The 12,994-nt window shown below is 39.8% G+C and overlaps 1 protein-coding gene across 1 annotated transcript; it reads right to left on the reverse strand.

The window, feature by feature from the left end:
- Positions 1 to 892: 892 nt before the first annotated feature.
- tmem182a (transmembrane protein 182a) lies at positions 893 to 7,716 on the reverse strand. The gene is made up of 5 exons (XM_024389268.2): positions 7,210 to 7,716; positions 4,965 to 5,097; positions 2,757 to 2,855; positions 2,450 to 2,587; positions 893 to 2,249 (listed from the first exon to the last, which is right to left on the reverse strand). The coding sequence occupies exons 1-5, from the start codon at positions 7,366 to 7,368 to the stop codon at positions 2,023 to 2,025; spliced, it is 756 nt and encodes a 251-aa protein (XP_024245036.1). The 5' UTR covers positions 7,369 to 7,716; the 3' UTR covers positions 893 to 2,022.
- Between the last annotated feature and the right edge of the window lie 5,278 nt (positions 7,717 to 12,994).

The following is a 12,994-nucleotide window of genomic DNA, read 5'->3' on the forward strand; positions in this document are numbered from 1 at the left end:
AGCCCTGGGGAGGTAGAGGAAGGAAGGGCTGATGAAGCTCCCCAAAACATTAAGCATGTTAGTGATAGGAGCCACGATGCACCACGCTGTCACTGAATGTGGAGGCATAAAGAAACAACGTACCAGGATAGCTCCAATGATGGATGTAATGTCAATGATGGATGTAATGCCAAGCCAGAGCCACACACACTGCCCTGTGTCTCAGACTCCTGTACTTCAGGTAGACCAGTGGGTGGACCATCGCCAGCTTAGCGTCCTACACAGATCAAGTCCTGGAGTAGAGGGCGACCGACAGTGACCGAGCCGAACGTGTAGCTGCTAAATTGGAAGATGGTCCTCTTTTGATGAAGAGGTAAAGAGGTAGTTGAAGACGGTAAATGGAGAGAGAAGGCAGAAGAAGAGCTCAGTGACAGCCAGGTTGAGGGCAAAGATCTCCTGGGTGACCTGAACCAGAGGACCATCCACAGATACCAGGTGTTGGTGACACAATAGTCTTCCCATGGAAACTTGGTGGTGTGGTTTGTCATGGGAGGAGTTTCTAGAAATCCTGGTGGAATGATTCCAGATTTCCTGTTAATTCCCAGGAATCTTCCAACCAGGATCTCTGGAAAAGTTTCCAGAATTGTAAAACCCTACCTAGAAGTCACCTTATGATGACTTGCAATGATGTGTTATACCTGTTCGAATCCAACCAGAACATCCAGCTGTTGGAATTGTTATTCACCTGCAACTTGCATTGTGAACGAGGTTAGAAACATTGTGGGACGACGTAAACCATTCCTGTAACGGGGGCAAAATTCTAACGCACTGATTGGATTAGTTTAGAAAACATTTGTATGTTCAAGTAATCAACGCACGTTCATTTAGAATAAAATGGCAACAAAAAAACACATTCATGAAACAAATGTCATCAATTTATTTGTGTTTTAAACTGCATGTCGTAATTTCATTACAGTGTCTACTATTTACAGGGCAAACAAATACTTTACTAAAACATTTTAACCAGAGCTGCATATGTCCGCTCAATCAGAAATCATCTTTACATTTCTGTCACGCAACATGTAACGCTTCAGCGATCCAGATTGAATAGAGCCCCTAATCTTGATTTCTATACCTTAATTCTAACTCTTCACACCGCATGCTTATATGATGGTAAGGCATTCACATTTCTCTCAAAATGTGTTAATAATTGAAAAAGGAATACACGTGTATTATATTTATAAAGTGGTAATCAAATCTATAGAGAAGCATATAAAGTGACTTCACCCTTCATTTATGTTAAAGCACACCTCAACGCACTCAGCAAATGACAGTAGCAGCCTTCTAAAACCATTGGACTAAAAATACAAACACAAAGAGAAAGAATTCAACAAACAAAACATCCTATACCAGAGTCATTCCCAACTCGCTGCTATGGCAACGTGACAACCTTTATAAGCAAATCACCAACAGGCGCCACCACAGTTCAACCAACCAATCCTGTGTCTCTCAGTACTGTAGATGTCAGGTGAAGAGCATGTAGTGATGGGGGACTGAGGCATTGGTTGTGTCTCAAATGGTACCCTATTCCCTATAGAGGCTCTGGTGAAAGTAGTGCACTAATATGATGGTATAGGGTGTCATGTTGGGTGGAACTCTGTCGAACTCTGTCAAACACTTGCAGTGACTGAAACATGTCATTGTAACCTGTCAAATCAGTCACACCACGGAGTTCAAAGAAGTCCCATTCCATTTCTGGATGATTGACAGAACACAGAGATTTCCGACACATTCTTGAAGTTACAGAGCAGGGTTGGGGTCAATTCCTTTTCAATGAAGTCAATTCAGGAAGTAAACTGAAATTCTAATTCCAATTTACCGCAATGCTTAGCTATGAGACATTTTTAAAATTGGAATTTCATTTTACTTCTTCAATTAAACAAATTTAAATGGAAATGGCCCCAACCGTTGTAGCGTTCCGGAAGTCTCAGCGCCCCGCCTTCTACCATGGGCATCATCACACTCTTGCCACAGCGACAACAATCAGTGGTACTGCATCCGTACGGACCGGCCAATGAGGAGGAAAAGGAGTCCTGCCAGCAGGCAGAAGGAGATGCCGACGGGGGCGAAGAAGAAGGACAGGCCGTAGTGGATGGTGAGGTCAAAGGTGGGACAAATAGAGGAGCGCTGGTGGTCCACGTAGACCTGTACCACATCCAGCACCTCCACCCACAGCACATACATCACCACCACAACAAGAAGGAACAGAGCTGTGGGGAGCAGGAAGGGTGAGAGAGAGAGAGACAGCGGTAGACTGTATCAGATTGGCTGCAGCAGATATTTGTATTAGTGATGGTATTGATGAGCTCTTCATCTTTGTACATCTCTTCAACAGAGATAGGCTTGAGCACAACAGTTTATCTTAAATGTTGTATCCTAAAAATGATGATGATATTGGCCAATAACTCACCAGATGTCAGGAAGAGCACACCCCCAGCCTTATATAGACGGTGACTGGCAAATGGGGCGGCGCAGATGATGAAGAACCCACCTAAAACGACGGCAGCCACCCCAATTAGCATGAAGATACTCCAGAAGCCTCTGTAGACTGGACAATAGAAATGTCAATCATTGTTAGATCCATGGCAACCAGTGAGCAACAGAATTATACTTTAATTTGAATACTCACTCACAATCTCAAAGTATGGTACATGGCAATGGCATATAAAAAATATATACACACAGAGAGAGAGAAAGAGAGAGAGAAAAGCACTCACTGATTGCGGAGTCATATGCGGTGGCGTTGTGAGTCTGTTGAGACACAGGAAAGGGGAAGAGGTAGGCGTGTGTGCAGACTTTAGAGTGGGGCTGATTGGCTAGGGAGAGACAAACAGGCCCATTGTTAGATACATTAAATCATATCACATTATAGAACCAATAAAAAAAGCAATAGGTTGTGGCACTGGCATTAGCAAATATCCTCTCCCCATCAAGGGCCCTTATATTACAACGACAGCATATACTAGTAGGATCAATACAGAGACTAAGCTGGCATTGTCTTCAGGTTTTATCGAATGCATTAAATTTGATAATTGAATTAAATCTAATCTAATTTGTACTCTTAATACTTTATTTTGATCTATTTATCTTCCTCCTCTCCCTCTCTCCTCTGCCCTGTGGAATTCAGCAGACCCTCGCAAGGTCGTTCCCTGAGCTTTAGGGTGTTTGTGACAATGACCCTCCCTGGATGTTCCCTATTAGAGATTTTCAACACATTTCATCAGATGGAAAAGGACTTGAATAACATCACATGATACAGCCTTTCCATAGAGTCACATGACATAACATCTCATGATAGGAGTCTCATACTACGTCAAAGCATCAGAAGTCACATTCGATAAACAAGTGATTTACCTTCATGACTTTCATGAACTGTTTGCATTGTTCTACTGTCCCTGTACTGGCCCAAATGTAGATGAAAGAAAGTAATGGGATAGAGTGAAAGAGAGTGAGAGTAGAGAATGGAGAGGTAGGGTCTAAAGCTTCAGTCATATGTATTTCCCAATATCCAAATATCCAAACATGCATATAAACACATACATGCCTACTAAAAAGCACTGGGGCTGCTACACACTTTGTCCGAGTATACAAACCAGCATATTGTGTATGGCCAAAACCCCAGTGTTATACTTAATACAAGTACACAGGAAATTGGTCGTTGTTACCTAGTGTTGATTTTTCTGTGTAACAGTTCTACTGTTGATTCACTCTAAGAGTGAATAACCAGTGTTGAATGGGAGAGTGTGATTGTGTCAATTTACTCTGCGGAGAGTAAAACGTTCCCGTCAAAACCACGCCCATTATCATATTTCCCGCTTGCTCTACTGCAGCTAGATTTTTAGGATTGTTTTTAATATCTGTGTTTGTGTACATTAATTGATTGATTAATCTTGTCACATAAAGATAAATAACATACATTTTTCTAAACTAATCTAATCAGTTAGTTACATTTATTGCACCCGTTACAAAAATGGTTGTTCCAGTTTAAAATGGTGTTGGTAGTCTCTTTTATTAATGTTCCTAACCCTGACAGTCATTCTGCATGCAGCTTGCGGGGGAATAAAAATACCAACTGTTGGTTGTTCTGGCTGAATTCCAATATGAATTACATGCCAGCATAATTTGACTTGCAGACCGCATGAGGCCTGTAAACCATGAGGTTCCTAACATCACTGTGATATGGTAAAACTTGATCATCAAAGTAAGGCCTTGTAATATATGTAATGCATTTTCAAAAACAGTTTAATTAGTGATAACATTCACCTACAGTCAAAACGCACTCCGTGAAGTCCAAAGGACTGAAGATGAATGAATTCAATAACCATGTCTCTGTTACAAACAAATGTAGTCATGCGTGGTAACTACAATTCCCTTTAAAAGGTAAGGCACACTGGGAAATTATATTGGAGGCATGGCTTAGTGGGCGACGTGGCTTTCAATTAGTTATTTTTGGCCAACCGTAAGTGGAAGTGTTGTATCAGTTTTAGTGGTCTATGGTTATGTTAATTAAAGTTTGAGTGTGTCTGTTTACAGCAATGTATTCTTTTGAAATGGTTACATAAGCACATGTAGCAATCAAAACATGTTAATATTATTGTAATGTCCTTAACCCAACACTGAGTGACCTCATCAAGAGATATAGACTTCTTGGTGTAATGGTAAAAAATACTATATGAGGTGTTATTGCTTTCACAATTAGTGTAAATTATATACACTTCCTAGTATTAAAAATAGCATATGAGGTGTTATTGCATCACATTGAAAGTGTAATTCACACTCTTGAAAGTGTTAATTCACACTGTTGAAGTGTGACAGCGTCAGCACTAAGCACAGTGTTAATTTAATATTTTAAAAGTATGGACCCATACAGACACTTGCTCAGTGTTAAATTTAACAGAATTTGCAGAATATGTTATCTGACTTACTGATCCAGAACTTCAAGAGGGTGTCATCGTCCAGGTTTCCCCCGAAGGAGCACCTCCAGAAGAAGCCCTCGTGGTAGAAGGTGGTGTCTGGGGGGAACCCCATACCGGGTTCCACCAGAATCATGTCACCACGCTGAGGGATGATAATAATAGTAACAACACATTAGTAGAACACTCCATCATAAGTCCTTCATATTACAGCCGTAACAATGACATAATAACATGTCATAAAAAGTCTTAGTCGTCTTCACATTTTGCCTGGTATTTTCTTTTCTAGCATTAGCCATAATGTCATGTATTATGTCGTACCTTGCCAACTGGTTCACATAAATGTTGTCACAGTATATGGTGCTAGTGCTACAACTGCTGACTGTAAGGTCAAGGGTCACGCTGAGGGAGCACCTTTAGCTTTTTTTGATCGTATGGATATCATGCAGACATTCCTTTGTCATTGCTCATTGTGAGAAGCTGGATCTGCTGTAGTGAGTGATATTTGATATTCAACTACATATCACTGTGGTGTTGTATGTCTATCACTCAGGAATCCAACGTGTCTCATTTGCTGGATGGTTGCAGAGCAACTGCATTAAACAGTGTCTGGTTTCACTAGCAGCCCCTAGGGAGGTATGTATACTGTAGTGGGGTGCGACTTTTGCTATAGGGACGGGGTGGACATGTCCCCGACACATTCTGAAATTGCATTTTTGTCCCCCCCAGTTTTATCATAATTGTTGTTGTTTTTTAAACCGCGACTGTGTGCTTTAGGCCTCTGACGCCTTGAGCAGACTGATAGCGTCATTGCATCAATGCTGCATAATAAATTCTGCAGTCAAACTTTTCATTATGTAATCGAAAATTGTGAGCAACAAAAGTTCACATTCACCTCTTGCTACTATTTCTGCCAAGTCTACTCAAACAATTTGATGCACACATTGGATATATCCAACGTGTGCATCACACAGAACACAGAACACAGAACACACTGCAACTTCCTCTGCAACACAATGCTGCAAGGCAAATGCAGTGTTCCATGGGAAATGAATATACTTCCGGTGTACCAAAAAGCAATGACGCTGTCGGTGTAATCGAGGCTATTTGACCAGGCAACCAATGGTTTTCTAAAGCCAATGAAGCATGTTGAATTAGTTTTCTTCCTATGAATTTGGCTCTAGTATTTGAGCGGTTTGAACAGTGACAAAACCACACATAATGACTGGGGGAAATGAATTGATCTCCTGCTCTAAGAAAGATGAAATGCACAATGATGCTGGTGATCTTCCTTCTGCTTTCCTGAACCTGTCAATACCTCTCTGATGCATTTCAATCATTCAAGCATTCTCATTTAGACTTAAATTTGGCATTACCTGATTTGACATATCTTATTGTTATTTCTAAGGACAGATTTAAAAAGTATCATCAAATCATTTTTACACATTAGTTTCGGATACCCCCAAGTGCCCTAAAAAACATATATATTTTTAGTGTGGTGGTCCATGTTATTACTTTTTTAAACAAATATGTCTTAATAGGGCAGTAATATAATACAGGAAATGCTTTTCAGAGGAATTGACTGTAGGCTACTTCAGCATTGTAAAGGTCTGCCCCCCCACCTCTTGCTCATATTGTAAAGGTCTGCCCCCCCCTCCCACACACACATTTTTGTTCTAGCCCAGCACCAACACAGCTGATGCAACTAATTATATAAACATCAAGGCTTTGATTAGTGGAATCAGGTTTGACCTTGACCCCGACACCACTTCCTCTAAGGAGACTCCAACCAGAAAAGGAACAACTTTCCTTGACTTCTATGCTCTATAATCAGTCTCTGATCAGCTGATCCTCCCAGACTACCCAAACCCACCATAACCCTAACCTCCAACCCCTAACCCTCAATTCAGCAAATAGAGACAAAACAACAGTCTTAGCCAATGTTACCCCCAATCTAACACCAATGACTACCTTTTTCGTCTCCTTTGTTTGTATTTTATGACCACTGATATAAAGAGAAAAGAGGACCAGGAAAAGGAACATCCCAGAGAGGCTACACCAAACCTTTTCTTACTTTCACCTGCTGTAGTGCTGGTTGTTTCAATGAAAAGTTATTACTTTGTCATTATTACATGATTATTACATAGGTAATAATTAGTGGACTATAGTATATAGTAGGTAAATATTGGACTAAAATATTTGAAGTATAACAACAGCAAATCTCATGACGGTAATCAGGAAGCTCCATGTTCCTTACCTCTATGGCAATGCCTCCAGGTCCTATGGTTCTGTTAGTTTCTTCGTTGCATGTCTCAGAGGCCAGGAGCCAGTAATCTGTCCCGAAGGAGAGGAGGACAAACATGGCTGCCAGAGCACCGAACAGCCCCGCGAAGAACAGAGCCACACTCAGCTTCATGGTGCAGGACTGGCCAGACACACAGTGCCACTGTATGGAGAACCTTGGCCCAATCAGCTAGCCCTGTATGTGCTTGTGTGTTCCTCTGAGAAGTCAAGCACACTCTTTTCCCGCAGTCGGAGTGTGTCTGTCAATGCTGGGTCCACTAACACACTTCTATAGCTATGTGTGTATATTCCCAGTGTCCCAATATATTCCAAGCTGAGATTCTCCAAGATGGAATGTCACTATGCTGTGTTTTGGGCTTATCCTGGCTCTTCTCTGTTTGTCTCTTTGTGGGTTGCTGAGAACGGGAATGGGCTGGGCTGGACTGGACTGGGCAGGAGGAGATAGTCAGGGAACTCATAGGGGCGTGGATCCCTCTCCCTGTGCTATTTTGGGGGGCTGATTGAAGGTGCCTGCTGCCCACACTCTCCCGACTGTCACGGGAGTGGTCTGGGGTTAGGTGGGGGGGGGTCCAACACAGAAATATCTACCAGCAACTGGACACCCCCACATGCACAAGAAAATCATAGAGGGAGGGGGTAAGCAGTGAGACTGAAACGTTGCCTCCCCCAAGTTAAAGCCCATCACACACACACACACAGACACACACTCACAACCCCAAGCCACCGCCCCATGGTGGGACCACCACACACACACACACTCATAACCCCAAGCCACCGCCCCATGGTGGGACCACCACACACACACACACTCACAACCCCAAGCCACCGCCCCATGGTGGGACCACCACACACACACACACACACTCATAACCCCAAGCCACCGCCCCATGGTGGGACCTCCACACACACACACACACACACACTCATAACCCCAAGCCACTGCCCCATGGTGGGATGTGGCGATAGTAGGTGGTGGGTATTGAAAACAGGATGCGTCACTTCCATGGGATCCACAGTTGTCATCTGACTCCATGACAGCAGAGACAGAGATGATGTGACGCCAAACTCTCTTATCTTCTCTGAGATCTGGCTGATAGAACGGCAAGGGCCTCCAACGTTTTATTACTCCACTGGCATCTGTACAGTTTAAATGGCTTGGCAGCATAGCCTACTGTAATTTAATATCACACATAATACTTTAGCACAGTTATAGCAGTGAGTGACCCTTCTGATTGGAAATAAACAAAGTACTGAGCACTCTGAGAGTAGGATGGTGCAACATATTGGTAGTGGACTGAGCAAGTACCAGTATACACTTTAAAGCGATTTGAGAACTTGTAAAATCGCTGTATAAATAAAGAGCAGTATTACTCTATAAACAATAACACCAAGCTATTTTCCAACCAGTTTGTAGCCAATGGGCCTGGCTGAGTGTGAGTGGAACTGAGCTTAGCTGGCTGCTCATTAGCGTGTAACAGGGATATTTAGCACATTGCCCATAGAAACACACTGTCATACACACACACACACACACACACAGGGATATTTAGCACATCGACAATAGAGGCACACAGCCTAATTAGCACAGTGCTGACACTGAGGACACAGGAAGCAAACTATGGGCTTTTCTCCGCTTCTCTTTACTTTCCACTTTTATCTCCTCTCCTCTGAGATCGGAATGCAGATGTGGGATCTTAATTTACAGTTTTTTCCAACTGCTTACACACAAAATCTTTTCATGTCACATGATTTTTTAAACCTCTCACTCAAAGTGCTAAACTACACACCAAATATCCAAAACCATAAGCTATTTCTCAGCCTTTGACTCAGTTGTCAATTGCATAAAACACATTTTTCAAAACACTACACACAATTCTCTACCTAAAACACAAAAATCTAACAGGAAGTGACTTGCTTTCCTTTTCCAAACACAACCAATCAAAATGCTACACTTATTCACCAGGTCACACACACACACTCCTCACATGTACAAACACTAATAGCTTAACTGATCACTAACCAATCACTGCTTTACTGTAGTATAGGCCTATAAATAGGTCAAAGGTCAGATTACCTGTTTTGAACAATGGATGCCAACAATGGACAGAGAGCAAGAGGAGTAGGAGGGAGAGGAAGAGGAAGAAGAGGAAGAGGACGAGGGCAAAGGCAAAGGCAAAGAAGGATGAGAGCCATCTCTGATGAGATTAGGGCAACACTTGTTGATCATGTGATCAACCACGGTTTGACCATGAGATAGGCTGGACTGAGAGTCCAGCCCAATTTGAGTCGATTTACAGTGGCGTCCATAATTCAAACCTTCAGAAATGTGAACAGGTATGCAACAATCTAATGACTATTTTAGCATTACAGTAATGTACTGTAAAATACGTATGACTGCATAGTATTGCATAAACATTTGTAACTCTAAGCCATCCATTTACTGCACTGCATTGAATGAGGTTGGTTATCATGCTGGTCTACATTTTTTTTTTGTACATTGTTTACAGCTCCTATGCTGAACACATACTGTGTTTGAATTCTGTACAGAGTGGAAAGGCAAAGACATCATGGAGGACGAGGACACTTGTTTACAGATGTACAAGAGACTGCAATTATAAATATTGTTTTGGCCAACAATGCAATTAGGATTCGAGAGATAAGAGGGCATATCTTGAATAATGACACCATATTTAACTAAATCAATGCTGTAAGCCTGTCGACCATACAACGCATCCTCCAACGGCACCGAGTGACGAAACAACTTTACAAGGTGCCATTTGAGAGAAACTCTGACAGAGTCAAGAATATGCGACATGACTTTGTAGAGGTATGTATGCAACACTACTTCCAGTACTTCAGACATACCATATTTACTCATCTGTATATCATTTTGTCTGTTGCAGAGAGTATTGGAGCTGGATGCCCATGTAATTCGCCATGAATTTATTTTATGTGGATGAGGTTGGCTTCATATTCTAAAGAATATACTTTTGGTTTACATATGTTTATGGTTTTGTTGTATGCTACTGTATACAATAGTAATGTTTGGCCTAATAAATATTTTCTGTTTCTACATTGCATTGGTGTTTACAGTGTACTTGTTACCCCTCTCAGCAGATTACTTTCACTGTAGAACATTGTATTGAAATGTAGATATAAGCCTATGAAAGACCAAAGAGCTTTAGATTTAGAACAACAGTGTTTACATGGTATATCCAAAAATGTACTATTATGAAAGCAGTATTGGCCATTTGATGCAAATGCTTCATTCTGACATGTGTTTATGTCATTTTGAATGCCGTGTTACAATTTGAAGGAAATGTGAGGCATTTTGCATTTTGTGTGTGCAGTTTTGGGAATTGTGTGTAGAGATTTGAAAAAAAGGAGACATTTTTAAAACTTGTGTAAGCAGTTGGAAAAAACTGTAATCACTCTTGTTGCTGAGAGTTTTCCTGCACAGCAGGAAATGCAAACTTGTAGCATATTCTAGGTTTTAAAAGGCTTCTAAAGTTTGTAATTTCCACTTTAAAATGTCAGACTTGATTTGCCCTAATGAAAAATGTATCAATCCCTACAAACAAGGTCCATGAATTATAATTCACATAATAATTCACATTTCTTGTTGCTGCCGGAATATTTTCCTGCTGTATGAAACTGGCTCAAATGAAGATCCTACATCTATAAACAAATATTTTTATCCCCCATTACCCCTTTGAGAGTAATTGGGGGAAAAACCACCAACTAGCTCTCTCAGTCTCATGTCAGAATTAGACGTTCATCCATGTTTCTCAAACGTCAAATTTCAAAGTAGTTTCAAATGTCGAAGTTTTTACAGGTTAAGTTCAGGAATTAATTCCAAAGTTTAAAGGTTAGGGTTAAGTTCAGGCATTAACTACAAATTATTAAGCTTATGCATTAACTCTGAATGGTTATGGTAAGGGTTACTTAACCCTTACCATAACCATTCAGAGTTAATGCATAAGGTATAGGTATAAAATATATTTATGGGAAAAAAAGCTATATTACTGGATTTGAAATTGCAACCTTTGAAATCAGAAGTACATGCTTACATACTTACAGCCATCCACCATCCGTGTCCACAGTGTCCTAGCTAAAGTGAAACCTACTTAAAAAGGTAACAGCGCTCACTGTTGCCCCTAGTGGCCGGTTTCGATGTCATTCCCGACTGTATTGAAGACTTTTCCTTAGTTTCGGGTTTAAAAATGAATATCAATAAGTCAGTCTTATTTCCACTCAAGGACTGTGTTTTACAGGAAGTATGTGGTATCCCAGTTAAAGATAAGGTTACTTATCTTGGGATTGTTATATGCATGGATGAAAAACAAAGGAGTGAATTAAACTTTAACCCCATTATTGAGAAAACAAAGAATAAATTGAACCTCTGGTTGCTGAGATATAAGCCTCACAATCTACGGAAAGATATTCTCACTAATACCCAAGAACAAGCAGGTCTTGAGGTTTTAGATTTCAATACTCTAAATAATACTTTTGAAATAAATTGGATTCTGAAGTATATTAAGAACCAGAACAGTATTTGGAATGTATTCCCTAAGTATATATTTGACTCTGTTGGTGGTTTCGAATTTTTGCTTCGATATAATTTTGATGTTGATAAAATCCCAGTAAAATTGGCCAAATTCCATAAGCAGGCAATTTTAGCTTGGATGTTAGCATATTAACACAATTTTTCTCCTCACAGATACTTTCCATGGAACAACAAAATAGACGATTTAAAAATAAGTCTCTTTTTTTTAGTAACTGGTTTGAGAATACAATTATTTTGGTTGGTCAGTTACTGAATGAGGATGGATATCTACTCTCATATGGGGAATTTCTTGATAAATTTAAAATTCCAATAACCCCAAAAGAATATGCAATTGTTTTGATGCGATTCCAAGGGGTGTTGTATCTCTTTTAAATTCCTCTGTGGTTGATGTAAGTAACATAGATTTACATGAAAATATATTAATTGGCAATATTAACGTCAAATATAAATGTAGTAATAAACAGATTAGGAATATTGTTTGTGATACTACAATTCCCTCAGCAAGATTATTTTGGCCAAATATCTATGGTGATATACAATGGGGGAAAGCATGGAAAATTGCTAACAAATATTATATCAGTAACAAGGTAAAGGAAGTTTCATTTAAAATGTTACATAGAATTTATCCTGTGAAACATGTTTTGGAAAGATTCAAGCTGAATATTGACTATAAATGTGATTTCTGTGGAATGGAGAAGGAGACCATTTTGCATTTGTTTTTTGCCTGGATTTATAGTAGAATATTTTGTGATTGACATACAGAATTTTGTTACTAAAAAAATATGACCGGATGTACTATTAAATGGTTTTGATATAATGATTTATTTCAGAAATTCTGACATAGATTAAGTATATTTAATTAAACTGCTAATAATACTAGGTAAATGTAATATTCACAAATGCTAATGATCCCATTCAAAAACTGACTTTTTTCACTCTATAAATGAATTTACACTTTATGGCACTACTTTAACAAAATGAAAAACAAAAAGGCAATTAAAACTTGTATTATTAATGAATATGATTTGTTTGTTTAGGATTTCTGGCAATGTACATAGTTTGTATGTATGCTTGCATGTGACTATTCCTCTATTCCTCTATTCCTCTTTTGTTTGTTGATATTTGTTAATAAAAAAATGTTAAATGTTAAAAAAAATACTAACTTGTATCA

This window comes from Oncorhynchus tshawytscha, linkage group LG26 (assembly GCF_018296145.1).
Source record: "Oncorhynchus tshawytscha isolate Ot180627B linkage group LG26, Otsh_v2.0, whole genome shotgun sequence".
NCBI lineage: Eukaryota > Metazoa > Chordata > Actinopteri > Salmoniformes > Salmonidae > Oncorhynchus > Oncorhynchus tshawytscha.